Source organism: Martes martes (assembly GCF_963455335.1).
Source record: "Martes martes genome assembly, chromosome: 17".
In the NCBI taxonomy this organism is placed as follows: domain Eukaryota; kingdom Metazoa; phylum Chordata; class Mammalia; order Carnivora; family Mustelidae; genus Martes; species Martes martes.
Genome location: NC_137905.1, coordinates 44,977,889 through 45,002,458, shown reverse-complemented (window position 1 = coordinate 45,002,458; position 24,570 = coordinate 44,977,889). Strand labels below are relative to the sequence as shown.

Here is a 24,570-nt window from a genome sequence, read left to right as displayed (position 1 = left end):
AGGGCTGGCAGCCGGGCCCACCTAGGGGAACTCCTGCTGTTTTGGTCTCTATCCTGATGAACCTTGGCTTGACAATCTGTGGAGAGCTGGAATGCTCTCGTCCTCTCCACTGTGGTGCAGCGTGAGCGCCCTGCTGGAAGGCTACGCCAGGCCGGCCAGGGTGATGGAGTCCCCTCCACCCGAGCTGTTTCTCTGCGTGGAAAGCGCTTCCCCTCAGAGAGAGTTTCCATCCACAGAGAGGCAGTGAGCAATGCAAAGCATTACAACCATTTTTCCTCCAGCTATTTCCAGGCACACAAATAACATCTAAGGACTCAAGGCCAGCTTGAGAAAACAATTGAGCCAGGAAATACTCAAGCCAGTGTGGAGGCAACAGAGCCTAAAAAAGTTAAATTCGAGGGCAATGGCTTCATGGAGTTTCCTGGCTTTTCCCAGACAGACAAGTCCAAATGCAAAGTTCAATAAGGATCTGTTTCTGTGGGACCATTCATACAATTAACAGGGGACTCAGAGCTTAGAAAAAAAATCATACGAATTTTTCAGGGGTAAATGTCAAAAATTTTTTCTGTTGCACACTGAGTGTAGCCTATTTTTCTGCAACCATCAGCCCTCATCAGTAATAAGTGCAGTGCTGTGGCTTTGGGGTCTACAAACATCTCAGAATTGGTCTTTCTCAAAATCCGGATGGCCAATATCTTCAAGAAGTCCAGTGGAAGCAGTCATTCCTAAATGAGTATTTCTGTACATTTGCCACTTGGGTGCAAATCTGGGACTGGTAGGCAATGCTGAGTGCTGGCACTGGTCACCAGGTTACTGTGTGCACAGAAGGGCTGCCTTTGTGTGTAAGTGTGGTTTGGGGCCTTCTGAAACAAAAACAACCAAAAAAAGAACCTTTCTGCTATTTTTGTTCACAGAAACACGGAGCTAGATCCTAAAAACATGGACCCAGTGAGAAGCATTTTGAGGAACCAACTATTAATTATCTATGGTAATGGAGGGGGGGGTGCGCAGGGAAGGGTCCCAAAGGTGGAAAACCTCAGATAAGGCAACCCCTTTTCACTGCCATTCATTCCAACCACCTTTTATCAGAGCTGTCAACAAGGAGCAAAAAAAAAATGGATTTTCTCCTTCCCAGTAAGAGGATTAAGCAGTAGAAATCCAGTCAAGAGGAAAGAAGGAACTTTTGAGGGAGAGGCAGAGAGGATCAAGAGGATGCAAATGCCCAAGGTCAGAGGTCACAAATGCATGGCTCTTGGGTCCAAAAGGGCCCCATTTTGTATGGCTTGCAGGTTGTTGTTTTAAGTTGAATTAATTGTCTCATAAAAACTGTGTTCCAAATTCTTGGGTAACAAAGTCCCAGACCCTCATTCCCACCTGGCCACAATCGGATGAAGCTAAGTAGTGGCTGCCTCACCCCTACCCAGGCTACGTCACTGGTTTTTGTCACCTGCCCTAGGATAAGCCAGGACCACAGTCCCTCAGCTGCAGAGGAAAACCAGAAGCACTCACATCCATTCCCCTCACAATGGCCCAAATGACAGGACCACCCACCCAGAGTGACAAGCTACATGCCAGGGCAAAGCCACCCCCCACTCTGCTTCCAGCTGCCTTTGGCCTCTTCCCACAGACCCAGAGACAACCAGAAATCCCGGGTGGGAGTGGAAACATTGAATTCCCTGGGTCCGGGGGGGGGGGGACCTCGGAGCCATTCTTTCCAGGCATTCCAGCCAAGTGGCGGGGCTGGGAGGCTGGGACAGGGCACAGGTATGGTCAGGAAAATTTTAGAAACAGGATACACTGGCTCTGCGGGGCCCAGGAGGAATGAGCCCCCCTTCCGCTGCCAGCACTTCCCAACTGGTGCTAAGAGTGAACAGCTATTTCCACTAAAGATCAGAAAAGCACTAAAGTTTCCATACATTGAAGATGGAGCCTTGAGATTTTTGGCTGGGTTGCAACTGCCTCTCCCTCCTTCCCTCAACTCTTGCTTCCACCTAATTAGCAAGTGAGCTAGCATTCCAAGGGATGATTTCCAAAGTGTTCCCAAAGAACAAAACCCCAGGACTACAACTGGAGGGTGTCAGCCCAGGACTGTTACCATCCCACCAGAAAGCGCTGCTAACCTCACCAACTTCCTAAGGCCACACAAGGCTCAGCTTCCTGGCAGTTACCACAAAAATATGGATGGTCCCAGATGCCCAAGGCAGCTCCAGAATCAAGCAGCAGCTCGAACAAACCCCAGGGCAACCATCTTCCCAGGCACTGGCTGTGGTTTTTGCCACCACCCCACCACGCTCTCCACCATCTCCTCCCCAGCTGACGGACTCAAACTCAAACACACACACACACACACACTCTCTCACACACACACATTCTTTCTCTCAAAGTAAAAACAGCAGACTTACGGCTTCTAGACTTTCTCTACCCATTGACTCAAGACCAGACTGAAGAGCCACTGTGGCTTTTCCCACACACACACAGTCTAGATGCCACGGGGGGTTGTGGTGGGGGGAACACCTGCAGGCTCTGTCTTCTGTGACCAGGAGAGGCATCCTTGTTGCCCACGTCATTCCCTCCCCAGTGGCATGTCTCCAGCCACGACAGTCCCAGGAAAAGCTGGATCCCACAGTGACCCCTCAGCCTTGGGGAACTTATGAACCCACACAGCAGGAACCAAACGCCCAGGATTCGCCCAGAGGTCAATTTACGAGAGAGCAGTGAACCAAAGGCCACATTCACATGTACACGTCATCCTAACATCCAGTTCACTTCCGCCATTAACTCCACTGACCACCTTCCCTTCCAGAACGTAAGGGCCAGGAGCGAGGCTGGTTTTCTCTCTTGTGGTATCCACAGTGCTGGGTAAACAGCAGCTCACTGGAGAGGGGGGACAAAAACCGAATACTGACAGATCACAGGATGTGAACCACAGGAAACTTACAGGGCTCTCCTATTTAATCCTCAAACTTCCTTCTAAAGCTGTTAGGATGTTTTTTAAGGAGAGGAAGGGGCAGGGGGCACTCCAAACTGTATCCTGATCCTGCATTAGCATTTCAGAAGTATCATCAAGAGACCGACCGTGCAAACATGAAAGGAGACACTGCATTATAACGTCCTCCCAGTAAATCACCCAGGGTTTATCTGGAATTCTGTGGAACAGGCACCTCAAAAGACGTAGCTCCCTTAACCAGGCCTGGATCTTCTTAGGACTGCCTTCTGCCATATAAATAGCAAGCCAGCTTGCATATTTTGCATTAATGTCTTCATGCAGGGCTGGTTTGAGTTTATTTTTGTTGCTTTCATTTTAAGACTGTGTTTATCCCTCTCTGTTAGACTTCCAGCTAGAAGAAAAATGACAAGATGCTAAGCTTGTCCTTTTTTCAGAGATGCTCCAGACGGTTCCTGGAGGCACATGGGAAGATTAACAACGCAGAGGTGCCAACTCGCTGGCATTGGGTAGTTTTCCAAAATGGTTTTTGTGGAAGAAACATACACGAAACTAGTCCTGTGTCTCAGTTTCCACGCTTCGCGACGGAGCCTCTCGTTCTCAGAAAAGAAGCCGCAGCCGCGTTTACCTAGTGCTGAACTTAGCACCCTGCCTTGTGGGCCACAAATCCCACGAAAAAGAAAAGCACTGAATGCGGAATGGCTCAGAAAGGCAGTCTCCGAAAAAGGCAGCAGCATTTTGAGGAGCAAAAATAGCAAGAGAGGATTTTTTAAACTTGGAAAAGTTGAATCCAGCTAAGAATATTTCAGAGACCCCCCATTTGTGATTTCCCTCCCGCCCTGCTTTTCAATTGACTTGCCTCTTCTGGAGACAGCGACACACACACACTCAGGAGCTCCTTTTTTAATCCCACCAACCCTCCTCCCCCAAAGCCAGGCTCGAGGTGACAGCTCTGAACAATGACATCACCCCAGGTCTGCCTCTTTGGCAGGGTCACCAATATTGTTTGCAGTGGATTTCCTGTAAAGGTTCTTATGGCAGGAAACTAGTGCTGTGCCTTGAGTCCTCCGCCTGTTTTGAACCATCCTGTCAAGTCGAAACAAAGGCTTTTTGTGTTTTTTCCTTTTAAAAAAACAAAACTTCCCTGCACTTCTAATGAGCACCTTAATTACAGCTCAAGAATTAGATATATTTACGGATGACCTCATGCCTGCTGATAATTAGCAATTTGAAAGACCTGGCACATCTCTAGCGCGGGTTTCTTCTCCTTCATCCCCTCCCAGCGGCGTTCAGGTTAATTACTGAGCTTGACCTTCCAAAACAAAGTGGGTCTGGCCTGGTCGGCCCCCCTCCCCCCAGGGTTCCCAGGCGGAGAGGGGGTTGTTCCTCCTCCTGAGTGGAGAATGGAAACTGCGTCAGAGAGGGCTGATTTGCAGGGGATAATGATGTAGGAGGGGTGACAGGTTTCTGGGGGGCCCCACTCTAAGTGTCGACAAGTTTTAATTAACGCCCGGGCTAATTCAACCCCGGCAGAGTCAAGGGGAAGAAAACTGCTCATCTCAGAGGGAGAAAGTGTTTAGATTCGCAGAGTCCCGGCTGTGACGCGGGGTGCCCCCACCCCCCGCGAGGATTCATCATGTCCATGCTTCAGGTTCTCCGGGCCTGCGAATACTTTCAGGAAATGCAGCAGACTCAGGCTGTTACTTTCCATGCCCTTTACTGTGGGAGAGGGGTGTGCGCTGCCGGATTTGGGAAGCGCACAAACCGGGTGGCCCTCCAGCAGGGTCCCGCCTGCACCCCCACCCGTCCGTTGTGTCCGTTGTCCCTCCATTGTAACATTTTCCAATTTCCAAATTTGCTGCGGGCCTGCACCCTGTTAGGGGAGAGGCTGGGAGGAGGACATTCTCCTCATTCTTTTGCCTTATTAGGTTATGGATTTGATTGCTTTTGGGGGGGATAGGGGCTAAGTTGAGGAATGGCATCAGGAAGTGACCTCGGGAAGGGGGGGGGCGGGAGGAAGGCAGTAAGGAGGACGGAGCCACAGGCGTGAGAAGCACTGCGGAAGGAGCCCTGGAAGGGGCATGGCTCCGCTAAGCCGTCTAGAAGGTCCCGTCCCAGGTCAGACACTGGGCACCGGGCTCCTGCACACCTCTATACCCTGTTTGACAGCATTTCTGCAGAGTTATTTTTGGAGTTATCAGTGAGACGCTCTTCCTCTTTCTACATCATTACCAGCTGAGAGAAAGCAGCGTGACCTGAGGCTGTAGGCTGTTTCTAACTTGGGTGGATAACTTTTTTTTTTTTGCTTTGAGGGGAAGAGGACAGGGAAAGAAAGAGACCCAGGGAATGAGCCCCTGGGCTGATCCCAAACTTAATCCCAAACTGTGTTACTCATGAAAAAGCCTTGCCAGCACTGCCTGTGGATCATCCAGACACAAAACTGCTCAGGACTCCAACTCAGAAAGCAGCAGCTACCTCCTAGGTAAGGAGGCCCAGATGGACTCAGAGGCTGGGGAGAGGTCCTGTCACCTGCAGCTCAAGTGAGCTGCCACTTGATAGGGACTTCCTCTCTGAAGGTGCTGGCTAGGTCTGAGAGTTCAGAGCTCCCAAAGGGAGGATGTTAATGGGCCCATGTTCCAGCTTCCCACTGAGCTGCACAATTCAGCAGAGCCCTTCAACTCCCTTAAAGAGACGGTGCAGCAGAGCCCACGGCTGCAGGCCGGTGAGCTGCTGACATCATTCTGAGAAGTTCCATCTACTGAGCACAGTGTGCAAGGGGCTTTACTTGCATGATATCTCACTGAATGCTGGAGTTCAGCCTGTGAAGTAGGACGAGGACCCTTTACAAAGGAGGACACTGAGGCTTGACCCCTATCACTTGCCCAGGGCCACACGGCCAGGAGGCGGACGGAATGGGTGCAGAACCGAGGTCCATCTCCCTCTAAAGGCTGTGCTCTGACCCTCTTCCCACCACATACCTGCCACTGCCTCCCGGTTCTGTTGCCAGAGCCAAGCTTGGAGACAGAGGTGCAGGAAACACCCTCCCACAGGAGCCACAGCTCCTCGCCACCCTCGCCTGGGCTGCAGCTGCTGGGGCCGAGAGACGAGAGACAGCCTGAATCCCGGTGACACCTGAGCCGCCTCCTCTAAGCCATCAGGTAGGCTGGCTGCTATCGGTTAACTCACTAGCCGAGCAGGCAGCTCTTCCCAGAGCCTGGGTTTGCACAAGAAACTTTGTGACCCTGGATATTCTGCATTATCTCCCCCAGAAAGCTCTCCCAGGAGGTAGGCAGAGCAAAGCATTCTCCAGCTACAACTCATGAGCCCTAGGTTCTCTCCTCAAAGGAAGCCCACTTCCCTAACATCACAGCCTTTCAGAAGGGGGGGGAGGAAACAAACAGCTGTGCTAATATTTTGCATCTCCCTCTCTCACAGGACAAGCAGTGCTAAACACTGGCTGGTTCCAGGTGACATTTGCCACCTTCACCATCCCCACCAGTCCTTCTGTGACAAACCTGCTGATCCCAGGCAGTGTCAACCAAGTGAATGAGTTTCAGCCACTACTTTACTTGCATGAGCTGAACGACACCCCAGCTCTCGAGCAGTGTCTGAAGGGAGAAAAACCCAACCTGAAACCACGCAAAGAAAGAAGCATGGGCCAGCTACCTGAACCTTATCTCACTGTGGGGCCAGAGGGCAACTCAAGTATGTCCATTTTGGAAAAGCGTATCAAGGGCATTGCACTATCTGAGCCACACATTTGCCGACGGGAACTTGAATGAACTGTTGTCGATTTTTTTCTTTTCTTTTTTTTTTTTTTAAACATACTGGAGTATTTCCAGGGATGGGAACTCTAAGTGCCACAAGCCAGATCTAAGGCATTTATTTAAGAAAAAGAACAGCACCTGTAAGCTGAGCTTGGCAGGCAGGAATAAACTTTCAAGGCAGAACACTTGCAGGCTACCCTCATTCCGGGGAAAGCATGTTAACGGTGGCCCACTGAGCCAGGCAAGCTGCCCGGAATCAACCCCGTTTGGTTTGTGTGATCTCAATACACAAGTGGCTCTCCCAGCCTGGAGTGGTCATCTGGACCAGGCAGCATCACACACCCGGAGGGGACAAAAGGCACAAGGCTTGGAGAGACTTTTAGACCGTCTCTCTGTTCTGTTTTCTGGCGCCTGTGCTTATTCTGAAGGGGCCATCAGCAAGCTGAAAGCAAACGCCCTCTCACGGATTAGTCAGGGGGAGGGGTCTAGTCGGCCCACACCAGCAGGGACAGCGACAGGCCCCGTGAATGGCTATGGCTTCCGACCCTGGGGGTCTGAGGTTCCATGGTCCGGCTGAGATATACCGAACATGGTGATTCAAAGGTGAAATTCCGTGGAAGACAACGCTCATGACGGGAAGGAACCGGCAGGACAGCTCATAAGAGACATCTAAGGGGTACTGTTCCAATCGCACACCAGAGACCCCTTAACGCCTCTCCCAGAAACCTGCAGGTGGCTGGGGCAAAGGCCCACCCCTCCTGCACACTCACCTCCTTTATGAAAGTTTCCATGACTGACCCCACCTGCCCTTATGCACCCCTTTCCTTGCCCAGGACACGGCTAGAGTGCTGTGGGCTTTTCGGTGTGCCGCTTAGTGTCCTCCTGAAGTCTCATGTGGCTCTGCTCTCTCCCCGACTACCCCGTAAGCTCCTGGAGAGCATGGGCTGGGTCTCCGGTTTCTATCATACCCCCAAAGGCTCAGCGAGGAGCTCTGCTCTGCAGAGGGGCCCAGCAAGGGCTGTCGTCTGGCCCTGGCGGTCATGTTTCTACCTGAGTGCTGGACTCCAGGGCCCAAGATGCCCCAACTCATGTTACACAACATGCCGGGTGGCTGTAAAATGCAGACCCACCTTTGGTCAGTGGCCCCCAATTCTGCTACCCAAGTGACAACTGCTGAAGGCTTTCAAAAGTCCTTCCAAGTCTTTACAGTGTGATGGAAAGAGACAGCATTTCCCCACCCCGCCCCCGAAAGAAAGCCTTTTCTATCTGCAGGAACAGCCTGGAGCAGGTTCAGCTCAGCATAAATGCATAATAAGCCACCCACCGTGGAAACTTACAGCTGTATCCCAAACGTGGGGTAGGACTTGATATCATCAGCCACGTTTTCCATTTGCCATATACTTTCTTCCCACTCCGCACAGGTTTTATAAAGGGGAGGTTTTTTTTTTTAAAGATTTTATTTATTTATTTGACAGATCATAAGTAGGCAGAGAGGCAGGGAGAGAGAGAGGGGGAAGCAGGCTCCCTGCAGAGCAGGGAGCCCGATGTGGGGCTCGATCCCAGGACCCTGGGATCATGACCTGAGCCGAAGGCAGAGGCTTTAACCCACTGAGCTACCCAGGCGCCCCTAAAGGGGAGGTTTTATTTTTGTTTTCAGGGGATAGCAATAAACACGCACACACTTATCTCCCCTCCTATACAGCTACTTAAAAGATTTAACAAGTTCTTGTGGGTATGCTGCCAGGAGAATGGAAACCTCGCCATCTTCTTTCCAGCCGAAGCAGCCAGGCCGCCCATGCCACCACAGGACGCCTTCACACTCATTTGCTCCTTGAGATCCTGTCCACGGGGATGACTTTTGCAGACCAATCCCAAGAAGGGCAGGGCAGAGAGAACCCCAGCCCATGTTCACAGTGGATACTTTAGGATCTAGGAACTCAGCATCTTGCGGGGTGCTGTGTGCAGAGTCAGGAGTGTCTACTGACAGCCCAGAGCGTGTGGCTGTTCCTCCCTCTCTGAATAAAAGCCACATAACTAGTCTGACAAGGTGTGCCTTCAAATGGGGAGCCAAGGGCCAAGTGTAAGCCATGGGGTTACTGGACTGGCTTCCGATGGGGGGGAGGGCGGGTACGGAAAGCTGAATGCCTCAATCGGCCTGCAAGTGTGTCTCTCTGAACCAGACCCACGCCAGCTACCGCTCCACCCGACCAAAAGAAACCAGGGGGAAACACTGAGTACATGGAAGGGGGGGTTTACAGAGAAAGGGAGATCCAAGGAGAAGAGGCAGCTAAAAAACAAAACAAAAAAACAAAACAAAACAAAACAAAAAACAGTCTTCCCACTTCAAAGAGGGAACCACAACATTTTACCAAAAATGCTTTATAAATCAAGCAGCCTCTAGATGGGACAGAAGGGGACTGGAATTTATTCATAGGATAAGAGTGACGTTCTCGAAGAGAGACACTACAAAGCCCTACAAGCCCGCAGTGCTGTAAAACTCCAGATTCAAAAGTTACCAAGGCTTTAATCAAACACAGGTGTCTTCTGCAGCAAATAGCACAGGGATAATTGAAGCCTTGGTTTGGTTTAATGCTCCATCGTCCCAGGGTTCCCACTTTAGAAGTCAGGTCTGGTTAGGCCGGTCCAGGGGCCCTGAGAGCCAAGGGTTACAGGGCCAGAGTCCTGGGAGCACAAGGTTCCTGGCCTAATGGAGTCTCAGAGGCACTGAGCTTGCAGACTCTAGGCCTCATCACCATTTCCCACAGAAAAGCTCTAAGAGATCTGGCTGGGACCATCTTTTCCACATGCCCTGCTCTGGCCACTCTGGCCTTCTCTCTGCTCCTCGTGGCCTCCACACTTTCTTCTACCCTGCTTGGAACAGCCTCTCCACAGTGCTCACTTGGCTCCCTCTTTCTCATCCCTTAGGGACTAACTCAAACGTCCTGTCTTCCAAGATCTTCCTTTTGATCGCAAGTACCTGCACTGCACCCTACTCCCCTCACCTACCTTCCCTCACGCCACTCCCAGTCACCAGACCACAGTATATGGAGATGCTAGAGCACAGGCTCCAAAGCAAGACCGTCGAGGTTCAACTCCCAGCACTTGCTTCGGCAAGTGACTTAAACTTCCATGGGTCCATTTCTGCACCCGTCCCATAAAAGTAAAAACCCCTACCTCACAGGATGACACGAGTCAGTCCAGGCAGAATGCTCAGAACAGAACTGAGCATAAGGTAACACGTGAGGGATTACTACGATTTAATTCGCAACGCACCGTCTTTTCTGAAACTACCTGGTTTTATTTACATGCTTGCTCTCTGTCTCCCCCACCAGCCTACAAACAGACCAAGAACATACAGAAATGAGATGGAAGATGGTCTGCATTTGGTCACCTGATTTTCTTGGTCGCCACCAGCCAATCCCAAAATGGGGAGCCAGCTCCCCAAACTACCCACATGCTGACATCACTGAACCCACAAAGTCTGAACAGCTACTCAGAAGTCTCATGTTTAAACAATGCTTGGAATGTTTGATAGGAACATGCACTTATTTTTAGGCAAGAAAGCTGTCTCCTAGCTAACCCTGTGGCCCTAGAGCAGGCCGTATTTGGCAAACGTTGCTTTGTGGTTGTTTATTAAAGAGGCCCAGAACTTTTCCAAGTCTAAGGTAGCTGCAAAGAAAACTCCATGCACTTCAAGTCTTCTGTTTTTATGGTCAAAGCTTGTTCCGCCTGAATCTCTAGGGTGTTTCTGGGCAGGAGTAAAGAGTCAAGTGCCACCCCTGAACGTTACACAGCTTTGGGCCTAGGGTCCCTTAACCGACCATCCCTAAAATGGATCACAGCTCTCAATGGATGGAATTCTTTTCTGTGGACTGTCTCTGTGTCAGTGAGTTAAAGAAAGTTACACAAGGAAAGGGACAATTAGTTTCCCAACATGGTCAAGAAGGCCCTCCCCAAACCCGTCTAGGTATTTCCTCTCACTCTATCAGCAGACCCGGCACTGGACTGACTATACGCCTGACATGTCTGAAAAAGACATCTTGATACAGACCTTTCTGTTTTACAGAAAGTCAAATCCTTCCAGACTTGGCAGCATAGTTCAAATGACCCAAAAAAAGTTGGGGGGAGGCCCCCCAATCCTAGTGATGTTTACCGTCTGGATACCTTCCAGGACTGGTTAGCAGACTGCCTGTAAGAAGGGTTGATTCATCAGACTGCCCTTGAACCAGCCTGGAAAACCAGCTGCTTCCAGACATTTTGAATTTTAAAACGGAGTTTATATCATAAGCCAGAACCGGAATATCATACAAACCTATAAAATTAAAAAAAAAAACAAAAAACAAAAAACAAAAACAAACCAACAACAAAAAAAACCCCAAACGAAAACCTGACACTTCCAAACACAATTCATACCAAAAACAGCCCAACAAGCACTTTGTGAAAGCATTCAATATTTTCATCAGACTCAAGAGTTTAATATAAAGATATTCAATTCCTTAAAGGAAAGATGGGGGAAGTAACAGGGAGAAAAAAGTTTATTTATTGTCAGAGTTGGGGTAGGAAGGATGTGGATTTTTTTCTTTTTTAATGTTATCATGGAATGAACTGCACTTGGGATTTGCTGGAAACTCTGGAGTCCTTTTTAATTTGTCAATGTTTGTGAAAGCAGGCAAAAGATGCAGGCACATCTTGCCCTGCTATTAAGAAGTCACATAGCTGAGATTCCAACTCTAAATGCCTAGAGAAAAAGCGCACGTCCAGTCCACAAAGCCAGCAGCGGCTTTCCTGCGGTCTGCCTTTCCTTCTCCCTCTCTCCTGCTCAAACTCACCCCTCATTGATCGATAAAACAGAGTGTCGCAACTCTTGCCCCAGGAAACAGGCTCCCTGTCCCCCGACCCAGCATGGCCACTGTGCCTGTGGACACTTTCCTGGGACACCAGCTGGCAGCATATTTCTGCCCATGAGCCCAACATTCCACCATCAGTGCTGCCTCTGGTGTGGAGGCGCTCCCCAAAACAATTAGTAAGCGACTTGGTTTCCATGGTGATATCAACTAAATACCTTTTACTCACACCCAGATCATAGAGCACTCATGTGCTATTACACAGGCACAGACTGGGGCAATGACCCTGACGGAAGGAAGCTTCCAGCACTGCCCTGGGCGCCTGGTCAAAGGGGGCCTGCCATTTCAGACCCATCAACCTTCCCAGAGTGACAGCCCCTCACGCAACCTCCCAGCATGGCTGGCTGCTGAATCACCTTCAAGTTTCCTCCCGTGATGTCTCTTCTAATCGCAACTTGGCCTTCCCAGCCACTGAAATGACATATGTATCAAAAAAAGAAATGCATCCAGATCACTTCCTGTTGTCCCTCCATCCTGGATGGCTGCTCATTAAGACGTTCTTAAAACAGAGTCATTTCTGCTCAGGAGGTGCGACATATAAACTGTTTATCGTAGGCTTTTTGGAGATTAAAAAAAAAACCAGATCATTCTCACAGGTGGAGAACGAGGAGTAGGGCCCACGGCCTGCCTTCCTCACTGCCTCTCATCCACCTAGAATGTGGCTTCCACCCACTCTCAACAGCCATCAGGGAGGGGGAGAAGATAAAAGAAAAACCCACTAGAAAGCCAGTGACAGACATCACTCAGACCCACACCTTTGGGGGGGGAAACTTTAAAAAGCATAAAACAAACCACAATGTCTTCTTTATTCCTGCCCAAAGCTGAAGACACAAATGCTATTGTATGGCTGGTGTTCCAGCATCCCATTCAATCATTTCAACGCCATCAACGATATTTCCCAAGATGACTTCATTGTGTTCCACGGGTAGTAACTGCCACTTTCAACTCCTCCTGCCCTGGGTTGATAGTTCCACTGGAAAACAAAGAATCTGTTCTGCTCTGATATTTGGAAGACAAACATTTAAATAAGCCTTTCTTAAGTCGTCAGGAGGGCACTGCTTTCCTCTCAGAATCTAGGATTCAAATACCCAAGCAACATAACAGTGTATTCACAGGACGACACTTCCAGTGGCTATGTGTACGAAAACCACAGCCTCAGAAATGGCTATGTGAGGGGCAAGTGACAGGCCCACAATTCTTGTACTTACAACGTGGCCCCGGGTTCTTAAAACACAAGCAAACAAAAAACCCTAACATCTGAAAGCAAGGATAAATCCAGTGTCATTCAATCTTGAGTGAGATGTGGGACATGGGGCAAGCAGGATGGGTGGTGAGTTCCTGGGTAAGCCACGCTGTCCTGACATTCGTGTAATGTTTCCAGGGTTAAGTGAGATGTTTTGTTTTTTTTTTTCCCCCAAATGTGGCATGCACACATGGGAGTTTTTTGTTTTTTTTTTTTAAGATTTTATTTGAGAGAGAGAGAGAGAGAGTGAGCAAGCGAGCACACCTACATGAGCACAAGCAGGGGGAAGGACAGGCAGAGGGAGAAGCAGACTCCTTGCTGAGCTGGGAGCCTGATGCTGGGCTCCATCCCAGAACCCTGGGATCATGACCTGAGCCGAAGGCAGAGGCTTAACCCACTGCACCACCCAGGCGTCCCGACACATGGGAGATTTTAAGGGTTATCCACATCCTACATTAAACCTTGAATCACCATCAGGTTATTCCTCTGATTCTCTTGTAAACCTTCTGATTACTTCAGAGAAATCTCTGCTCAGTAAGTGGGTCCTTAGCTCCTCAACAACACCTGCTGACCTCTCTTTTTCACAAAGAGAGCAGGCCTCAGACCCAGAGCCTTCTGCAGGAATCACACCTAGCTAGAATTTAACGACATTGTTTTGTTTTCAGCATGTTTATTTCCCCCAGTTTCCTTCTATTTAAGGCCAGGGAGGCTGAGTTTTTCATTTATCATACTTACATAACTTTTCCTTTTAAAACTGAAGAAAGGCAAACTGAGTTAAAGTTTTAAGTGTATAAAAGTAAAGGTGGTTATGGAAAAGTCACAAATGACTGAAGTTTAGTAAATAGGGAGATAAGCATGGGAGCAAGTATGGGGGGCGGTGGCTGGTGCTCTGGCTGGAGAACTACCACCATCTCTTCTGGAAATGGCAGGATGCCCCCCCCAACCCTGGGGGTGGGGTGGGGGGATGGGACTCATCCCAGAAAAGCAGGAGCCAGCACAGAAATAGGTGGCAAACAGCAAATCCCCAATAAACTCAATCCACTGGCCTTCCAATAACTCCTCAATAAATTACGCCTCAGAAAAGACCACTGGCTTCTCCCAGAGTAACTGCTGCTCAGGAGAAGGCAACCAAGTTACACCAACCAGCTTTTCAAGACTCTCCCTGGACATTCCAAGTTAATGCATCGATTGCTTACAAAGGAAGAGGGAGGGGGAAGGGACACGAAAGAACACCACAACCAAAAAAGGCACAACAGCAAGACGAATGTCTCAGAGATTTTTATAATCCCAGGGAGACCGCTACTTGGAGAAAGCGCCCCCAGCACGGATGTAAGGACACCCACGCCCGTTCAATTCAGGCAGAGGTTTCCCTTTCTCAGGGAGGCAAGATCGCTCTCCTCCCAGCCAGCGGGTTAATTTCTCCCCCAGTATGGAGTCTGGGATAGGGACTAAAATGTAACTCATAAACCTTCTTGGTGTAAAGCAAGTGTTACTGTCCCACTTTCAGACACTTTATAACAAATTCAGGCGCCTGCGCTGCCAACACTGTAAAACTAAGTTTCCTTATAACCGTGATTTGATGTTTTCGACTTTAAACGCATCCGAAAGGAGTCTGCTCTCTAGCTCTCAAACCACTTCTGATTTATCTTTTTTTTTTTTAAGATTTTATTTATTTATTTGACAGACAAAGATCACAAGTAGGCAGAGAGGCAGGCGCGGGGGTGGGGGTGGGGGGGCAAGACTCTCTGCCGAGCAGAGAGCTTGATGATGGCAGGCTCGATCCCAGGACCTTGAGATCATGACCTGAGCTGAAGGCAGAGGCTTTAACCACTAAGCCACCCAGGTGCCCCCCACTCCTGATTTAAAAATGTCTTTCAAACCTCCATGGATGACAGAATTTGCATCTGTTCAAGCAGAAACTTCCGTCTGGCCCACCTTTTCCTTTCCCCTTTGGGTAGGTCTGTATTTCAGTGACCACGGCCACTGAGTTACCCACTTGATATCACCTGCCTCCTATTTCCACGTAAAAGGAAAAGGGGGGGAAGAGGAACTTGAGCAAGGTAACAGGAGTGTTTTGTTATTCTGTAAAATGAATACATAAATAAAGGCAGTGGGCGGCAGTGGGCGGGAACCTGAGGGAAGGGACTTGAATGTGACTGATGAGACCAGGCACATAACTCAATGAAGGAAACGGGGATAAACCTGGGGGACACACTGGTCTAGAATATACTCAATGCCAGGAAAGAGATAAACATGTCGATATTTTGGCTATTCAGAAAACCTGACCGAGTAAGGGATCTAAAAGCAAATAGCAGTTTGCTAATTATTTTTGCCCTTCTCCTCTCCCCTCCTCCCCTCCCCAAAAAACAGAAGCAGCAAAGGAATCCTTGTTTTAAGAACCCTAAGATCTGGTCAAAGGCTTGTAGCATCCCCAGCACACTGGAAATCAATACAGCAAAAGCTGAAAGTGTCCCCCGTCAACAGTCTCAGAAATTCTTTGAGCCTTCTCAAATCCATTCTTTTTTGGTTCCATTCTCTTTTCTGTCCTCTTTGAGACAGCAGTGCCAGGTAACCTGGACTGGTCACGCAGGTAACTGAAAAACTGGGCTGTCTGGCCAAAGTCCGCCATAACTGGAGTCTCCATTTCAAGGACAGAAGTCTCCCCATCCCAGAGGCTTAACATGGGAATCCAGACTTGTCCCTGCTCCCCGGAAATCTGCTTAAGAAGACTTTTTGCGAGTGCCATCCGACATCTTAACTGACCTCCTGACTGCAGCTCAGGAGTTCAATAGCACAGGGACAGCCCAGACACTCAAACACTGCCCTTCACTCCCTGGCCGGTGTTCCTCCAATATGTTCACCAGGCTTCCCCCACAAGGACGCCCACTCGAGGCCGGGCAACCCGCTGCCCTTAAAGAAAACCATTTAGCACCCCTTGCAACCTGAGAGTGAGTCAGCTCCCTGCTGCCAAGGTAGCCTAGCGAGCCTCCTTGTTGGTCTTGGAAGCCGGAACCAGGGAGGGTGTTTCAAAAGGCAGAGGGCAATCCCAGGTTGCCGCCCTGGCCCGCCTAGGATTAGCAGGCACGGCTCCCACGTCATGATACCAACTCTCAACTGAGTGTGAGTGGCTACAAAGGGCGCACTTCCTCCCAGACCTCACCTCTTCGGCAGTCATCAGAAAAGCCATGTTCTAAGACCCGTTTTCAGGGACTGGGGAGGGAATGGAGGGCTTAGTACTTGAGTAACTTCCCCTACTCCTCTCTCAAGAGGGCAGAGAACAGTTGCCCCCTCCCATCTTTACAGTCTTATTTCTAGATGATAATTAAGTTTGATGGGGGTTTTTAAATCTTTATTATTATTATTTAATATTTTTGGATAGGTATGTTATTTAATTTTGAAAGCTGCTACGGACCTGTCAGTCCTAGCCAGATCCTAAGAGGGAAGCAATTAGACTAATGGAACAAAGTAACAGATGGCTACTTTGAGGCCTCTGTTGTCAGCCTTTAAAAGAGAAAAGAAAAAAAAAAGAAAAAAAAAACCTGCTTGGAGAAAAACAAAACACCATCAGAACTTTCAAATCATTAACTCACCCTTAATACAGCCGGAGCCAAAGGTCAGGGGTCTAAACACTGAATCCCTGTAAGCAAGGATGTTTCAATGAACATGCCAGCTTAGCGAGGGAGGCGTTTTTTCTTGTTCTGCTAGAGGTTATCCCTAGGAGCCGAAGAGACCTCTCCAGTCCAGGGGAGCAGGGGGCAGCAGCCAGGCTGCCCCGGACCCTTTAGAAACTGGGGGAAGGAACAGTGGCTGAGAACTGTAACTGCTGGAGAACTGGCTCAGAACACCAGACCAGTCTTTCCCCCCATGCCCCAGGAGAAAACTTAGGGCCAGCCGTGTCAGATCTATTGCACAACCTACTTATCAGGTCCTACCTTGGTTACAGGGGACCCTAGAGGTCAGAGCCAATGGCTTCAGGTAGAAGTTTGAATCACCAGAAGCCACACACACCCTGACTTGAACCAACCCTTAACTAATTCCAAGAAGAATTTAATTCCACACACTTTAGGGGACTACAGCTAACTTGGACACAGATTTTTAGAGTATGTGAGTACATGAGTGTCATTCTCCCTGTGCCCGTGGCTCAGCCTTGGAGAGGCAAGAGGGACAGTCCCTAAAGTGACACTACAACGTAGAAAAACTCACCCAGACTGTTGGGGGGAGCAGGTAGGGGGTTCCTCTTCAAAGGGAAAGAGCAGTACAGACTTGTGTACATATTCCTTTCCATTACTCCTTCCCCCATTTCATAAAGGATCTCTATTCCATAATAGGAAAGTGCACAGCAGTGAAGCAATATTTTTCCCCAAAGAACAGCTATGTGTAAATATTTGCTGCAGTAGGGTCTAAAGCAGACATACTAGAATCTGACCCTTATTGAGAATTGAAAGCAGTTTGTATTAGAGAACACTGTGAGCCACCCTCTCCCTCAAGCTTGCCTGGTCCTCGAGGAAGGGAAGAGGAAAAATAACACAGAGCAGCAGGACCTTGGGGTTCCGGTGAGTTGGGGTTCCCGCCCAGGGCCCGAATGGGGCCCCAGCCTCACCCTGTGTGCAAGGGAGACTATAATCACGAAGGAGCACACACCCTAACTCCCAGAAGGGAGTGGAAATGAGCTAGCAAAGGGAGGCATGTGGGGAGAGGTAGAAGACAGGAAGGGAGGGACAGGGAAGGTTCCCCCACTCTCACACCTGGGAGAAAAGAGTCGGGCTCATTTCCCCAAGCACCTGGAACTGGAGAAGGCAGATCCCAGAAATACTCAACAACAACCCTGCGGCCCCCTTGTTCCCCTCCCAACTTTCCAAGTCTCTTGGCAACTCTTAACCTTTTCCAACCCAGCACTGCCTGGGGCAATAAACTAATGACGTGACAGCGGGCTAGATCTCCCTCTCCCCTTAAAACGCATTTCTACAACAGATTATCTCAACCCGGCCACCCGGGAGATAACTGGAGCAATGGAGAAGAACACCATCACCAACCCGCCACCCCCCAACTGATGAGGAAATTCAAGCAGAGGTTGGGAATTTACCCAAGGTTATGCCAGGCCCCACCCCAGGAACAGCGGCTCCTTTCACCCTTCCACCCCTGGCGGCCTGCACTGCCCAACCTCCCCCCCCCCCCCCCCGCACCAATTCACACCCTCAAGAGGCTTCCAGTCACACTCTCCGCTGTCCTCCCCAGCTCATCACTCAAATCCCTTGAGTGAAAAAGCTCCACCAAATCCCCCCCTCCCCAAATCCCCACACCGGATGCATCCATTTCTATAGCATCACAGGAGGGCTTCCTTCCCTCCTTCCTCACTTCACAGATGACAGAACTGTACTAAGAAAGCAAGGGTCTTGCCCAGGACCACAAAGCTTATGAGTAACAAATCTGGGAAGAAAATTCAGGTCTTCGGAACCTATGAAAAGCCTCTAACTTCAAGTACCTGCCACTCTCTTCACACACACTTTAAACCACCTCTCCCGACACACACACACACCCACTCAACGCACTCCTTTCTTTAGCTCTTCCTGCGCACACTCAAGCCCTCTCTTCTATCAGCTGAGAGCTCCCTTCATCAACTACCCTGAATTCTCTCTCCCCACAAACACCTTCTCCAGATCTCCCCCTCCTTTTGGTCTACCTTTCACTACTACAGTCTCCCCTCTAAGTTGCTTCCACACCCCGACCTGTCACCTGAAAACAGACCCTGCTTTAAGGGTCCCTTCACCCCCTCCCCCCAAAGACAATTCTTCCTTGACACTCTGTTTCCTCCCTTATTCTCCCTCCCCTCACCTTACAACACACTCTGTAGCCCCGAGACTGTGTACCTCTAGAAGCCCTCCCCCCTCCAAATTCCTTTCTCAGTCCATCCATCACACTGCCTTCCTAATGAGACTTTCGTTTTTCTAAACTAATCTCCCTCCCATTACCCGCCATTCCACCGCTCCCATTCTCTCCAGCATGCTCACCTTTTCCACACCACCTTTTCCTTGGGCTCCTCCAAGCCTTGGCTAAGCTTTTCAGCCTTCCATCAGAAGCCCCTCTTCAAAACACTCCAGTTACCCTCTGCATCTCCCTTCGTCCTCTTCAGACCTCGTTAATTCCTCTTACTCCTCCTACCCCCCCCATGAGAACAGGGTCCCCCCCAAATAAATCTCACCCCTTCCAACACTTCTCACAGCTCCCTAACTTCTTTCATTCACACCCCTACCCATCCTCACACCCCACTCCCATCCCACACCCATTTCTTTCCTCTACCCCTCTCATCTTCCAATTCTCCATATCCCTTTCTTAGTACCCCCTACTCCATCTTCAGACTTCCAGGATTTCCAACCCCTTTAGAACTCCCCAAACCCTAATCTTCTTCACACCTTTCTGCACTCCAAATAACCCCTTCCATCTTCGAGCTCCTCTTCAGGCTCCGCCAACCATTAATTCCATTCTGGCCCACAAATTCCAGATTCCTCCGTTTCTCTCCGCACCCCCAAACACCCTCTGAACCCTTCCATCCCGCCTCAGACCCCAATTCCATTTTAGAGTCTCCAAGCATCTTGGTTTCCCCCAATTCCCCGCCCAGACCCTCCAATTCCTTCATCGGGCTCTCTGATTTTTTATTTTTTAGACTTCTATATTCCCTACACGGACGCCAACTATTTTTTCAGACTCCCCATTCCTTGGTCAAGTTCTAAAATTTCTTCTTAGGACTACAAACCCCTTCCCAGTCCCGCCAATTCCGTCTCATAACCCCCGACTCCCCCCACAGACTCTCCAATTCCCTCTTGAGAACTCCAATCCCCTTCCCGGGCCCCAACCTCCCTCGGAAGCCCCCCTTCAGCCCGTCCGGCCCGCGGGCCGCGCACCTTACGCTGCTGCTTCTCCCAGGCCGGGTCCAGCAGCAGGTCCCGGTCCCAGTCGTCCTCCTGGGCCATGTAGTCGCCCATGCTTCCCCCGCCGCCGGCGCCATTGCCCCCGCTGCTGGGGCCGTACTGGTAAGACTGGTTTGCCGCGTGGTAGTCCACCATTCCGCCGCCTCTCGCTCGCCCACCAGCCCGTCTGCTCCCGCCGCAGCTCCCGCCCCTCTGCCCGAGCCTCCGCCGCCGCCGCCGCCGCCGCTTCAGCTGCTTCAGCCCGCCCTCCCCCAGCGCCTGCGCACTGCCCGCCGCGCCTGCGCACCGCGCCACCGCCGCCGCCCTCCCGCGCGCGCGCGCGCGCCTCCTAACCAGAAAGGTGCTGGGACCCGCCTCTGGAACTCGGCGGCTGCGCAGAGTTCACTTCCCCCACCGCCCCTTCAGCTCGTGTACGAGCTGCTTCCCCTCTCCCGCGAGAGCGCGCCCGTTCTCTGCGTGTGGGCGGGGTCATCATGAATGATTCATAAGGCGGAGGTCTCGCCATCAAGCCTTGACCTGCCGACTGTGTGCCGCATCATGTCTTACGCATTGGCACTAAACAAGATAGACAGAAATCCTTGCCCTCGTGGAACTACGTTCTAGTGAAGGAAGATAACAAAATCTTTGGAAGTATAGTCCAACATCTGATAAACGTTATGGAGAAAAATTAAGCATGAGCTGGAATGTCAAACAGTATTCAGGGTAGGCTTTGCAGAAAAGGGGATATTTGGACACAGACCTGAAGGATTCACAAAACAAAAGTTTTGTGAGTTAGGTAGATTGGAATAAATATTGGCTGACCGGGAAGGTAAAGGAGTCTGGGGACTTGTCTGTCTTCATTCATTCAACATTTATTGAGCACCTGTGGTGTGCCAGGCATTGTTCTTGGGCACTGGCAATAGAATCCTGAGCATGGTAAGTGATTCTAACATGATTAGTTCTCATGTGGCTCACATGGTGGGGGGGGGGGCAACAGTAAGTAAGCAAATAAATACGAATAAATGACACTGCCACATTCATAGACCTCTCAGATTTAAATATCCAAAGCTTCTGATCTTCCCAAACCTGATCAGCCCACAGTCATCCTCATTTCGGTTAATGGCGCCTCCATCCTTCCAGCTGTGTGGGCAATGAGACTTTCCATCAATCCTTGCTTCCTCTTTGTCTTCACGCCCCACATCCAATTCAGGAAATTGTCAGTTCCATCTTAAAAGTATATACAGGTGGTGCAGTTAGGCAACCAACTCTTGGTTTCCACCCAGGTTGCTCCGGTCATGATCTCAGAATCACTAGTCCCCAAGTGGGACTCGCATTTGGTGCTGAGTCGGCTTAAGAGTCTCACCCTCTCCTTGTGCCCCTCCCCACCATGCTCACTTTCTCTCTCAAATAAATAAATCTTAAAATAAATAAGTAAAATAAAAATAAAAAATAATAAGTATATGCAGAATCCACCCATTTCCTCCTGCCTCCACAGCCCCATCCTAGTCCTGTCCACCCTGCCTTGTCTTCACATAGACCACTGCAGCAGGCTCCTTCCCATCTCCCTGCTCCCTTTCCTAACCCTCCACCACACTCTCTTTCCCACAAGAAGCCTGAGGGAGCCTCAAATCTCTCACCTAAGACTCTCCTTCCTCGTTCAGAACCCCTCCTTGGTGCAATTCCAAGTACAAGTCAAAGTCAAAGAAAGGAGGAAAGGCTGAAGAAGGAGTCTTCCCTGCCCTGGCTCAGCCCAGCCCCACTTTCAAAACAAGATACTCCCGGAGCCCCATCCTGTCCCCATTTCCTCTTCCAGTTCACCTCCGTCTCTCCCTCTCAGTCTCTGAGCTCCGGCCACATTGCTGACTTTCTCCTCACTGTTCTTCAAACACACCAGGCACCTTCCAGCCTCAGGGCCTTTGCACTGGGTGATTCCTTGTTACCAGGGCCTGAACACTTTCCCCACATACTGGATCCAGAAACATCACCTCTTCAGTGAGACCTTCCCTGACCACCTTGGTTAAAATAACATCTTACACCTTTCCTCCTTTGCTTTGTTTTTTTCCAGAGTATGGATCACCATTTAGCATACTACGTGATTGGCTTGTTTACCGTGTTTATCAGTCTCCTTCCCAAGAATGTCAGTCCATGAGTCACTGCCGTTTCCCTAATCTCTGAAGCAGTGTCTGCACAAGACAGCAGCTTAATATATCTTAGGTGAATGAATGGATGGACTTAAAACCATGATGAGGACTTTGAATTTTATTGGTAATGCAGTGGGAAGTTCAAGGAGGACCCTAAGCAGGGGGAGGGCTGGGATCAAGTGCAGCTGTTTACAGGCTCCAGCAGCCACGGGAAGGGAACAGACTATAGGTGGAATGAGCTCAGGGAGACGAGCCAGAGGGCTGCCACAATGGTCCAGGTGAGCGTGGTCAGGACCAGGGTCCTGGGAGAAAGCCATGGAGGATGGGCAGTGGAAAGATCTGGAAGAGTGGAGCTGACAGGACTTACTGTCGTGAATTGGATGGAGAGTGGGGGTGGACATGAGAATGAAGGAAGAATCCAGACTCAAGATGGCTCCCAAGGTTTGGACCTGAGCGACTGGAGAGTGCGAACTTGACTCGAGTCAAGAAAGCAAAGGAGGTAAGAGTTGGAGTTAGACTAGAGCAAGAACTGGCCCACAGTGTGAACGGAGTAGACTGGGTCACAGTCAGCTACTGGGGATAGGAATGAGAAGACCCGGCTCCTCCAGGCATGGGAGCTTGTGGATTTCTCCCCACATCTTTCAAAGGCACTGGGATCCAATGGCACACAAAGGAAGGAGACAGGGCCTGGGCACAGCCCATTTTCCCTGGGGATGCCAGGACCTGGCCAAAGATCCAGGAGCGTTGTCTGTGACCTAGAGAACCAACCCAGGACTTTTGTGCTGGGCCTACTTGGCAGGGAGAGCCACTGGAGCTCTGGGCCACGGGCCCCACCCTGCCTGCTCCCAATGGACATTGAAAGACGTCCCAGACGAAGGGCTCAAAGATGAAGTGGACGGCCCCCATTAGTGAGGTTTAAATTAAAGGCTCCCTTTATTTATAAATGTTATTTGTGACTTTTTTGTTTTTTTAAAGTATGCTCTATGTCCAATGTGGGGCTTGAACTCACAACCCCAAGATCAAGAGTCACACGTACTACCAGCTGAGCCAGCCCGGCGCCCCTGTTGTATTCCATTGCTAATTCTAGTTAGTGAAACGAACCAAACAGGGCTGTGTCCTCCTAGGGTGGGAACGTGAACAGATACCCGGACGTTGAGAGGGGACTATGGAAGCAGCTGAAATAACACCCCTAAGCCCAAGTGAGCAAGACCGGCAGTAAATGTATCATCTCTTACCACAGGCCGGGCTGTTCTCAACTCTTCCAACGCACTAAAGTGGGTGCTCACCCTAGCTGGGAAACTGAGGCGCAGGGAGGTCAACCAACGTGCCTAAAGGTCGCTAGGCTGGTGTTTGACCTCAGGCAGTCTTTCTCTATAGCTCCTTAAAGGATCCTCCTAGAGCAACAGCAGTAGGCTAAGCAGGAAAAGCTGTGGTTTCCCAAAGAGGTAAAGGTCATTTCCTCTTCCCTGCAGAGCAGCCACGGTTGGTTGTACGGCTTGTATCTACACGGAGGCACCTGCCAAGCGGGGTTGAGTGGGAGTCATACTCACACACAGGGGGTGATGATCAAATAGCTCCCCAATATTGTCTCCTTCTATGCCCCTCCCCTGCCTCTTAGAGCTGGCTCCCCTTGTCAGTCACAGAGGCACCTTTGTCCCAGGAACTTGGGCACACCCTGCTTCCTGGCTCCTGCTCAGGTCTGGAACCCAGGGCAAAGGGAGTCCCGCCCTGCCCTGGCTCCGTCAGTGTCTCAAAAGAATGATGGGTGTGAATGCAAGCAGATGAGGACCCGGAAGGGGGGACAGGCCAGGCACTGCCACTGCCCTCTCCGCAGGCTAAGTTCACATGTAATGGTTTATAAGAAGGAAATACTCCCTCAGTGACCTGCCAGGCTACACTAAAGGCTGGACATCTATGATGGCATCTCTTTCCCGCCACTTTCCCCCAAAGGCAGTCGCCGTTGCCGCCACCCTTTCTTCCTGCAGGCAGCAGGCTCAGAGCAGAAGATACTTGCCCAAGGTCACTCTGCCAGACTCCGGAATCCTTCCTGTGTAAGACAGGGATAAACCAACCCAGCTACAGATCAAGTAATATTAGCTATGACTCCTGGCTGGTATAGGCTGAAGGTGAATGGCCTAGCCAAAGTTCCCAATTTTCTTGTAAAATCTCTCCAAGCAGAATGGTGAGGACTAGTTTGCAACCTTGGATACGAACAATGCAACCTTGGGGACAATCTTGAATCTGAAATTAACAATGACTCCTGTTTTCTAAGAGCCAAGAACAGGCTAGGCCCTGATGAGAGACCTTTACGGGCCAGAGGTCCTGGACTTCCCACAACTGACAAGGGTGGGTCATTCTCCCCCTTTCACAGATGAGGAAACAGAAACAGAGGCAGAGTCGCCAAGCCAAGGGCACACAAGGATGGGCTGAGCATTAGTCAGGACAGGAGGTGGACTGAATCCTCCCTCATTCCCTCCTCCAGCCTGTCAGGCCAAAGGGCAAAGGTGTGCCTCCCCTCACCAGGAACCCACTCCTGTTCACCTGTCTGTTCCAGGAGGCAGAAGAGCCAGGCACACCCAGCGGCAGGGCTGGACTCCTACATCCTATTCATTCACATCCTCCTCCTTGCTGACTCACGGCTGCCGGCTCCCGACTGGTGACCTGAC

At 50.3% G+C, this 24,570-nt stretch overlaps 1 protein-coding gene across 6 annotated transcripts in view; it reads right to left on the bottom strand.

The window, feature by feature from the left end:
• The window catches only part of ACTN4 (actinin alpha 4), a 68,669-nt gene extending 48,648 nt beyond the window's left edge, over window positions 1-20,021 (bottom strand). For all 6 annotated transcript variants that reach the window (XM_080827617.1, XM_080827614.1, XM_080827615.1 and 3 more), the window contains exon 1: window positions 19,758-20,021. In XM_080827617.1, the coding sequence (XP_080683743.1) occupies window positions 19,758-19,919 (162 nt within the window). In that variant the 5' untranslated portion in view covers window positions 19,920-20,021. The remainder of the gene's footprint in view (window positions 1-19,757) is intronic.
• Window positions 20,022-24,570: the final 4,549 nt, after the last annotated feature.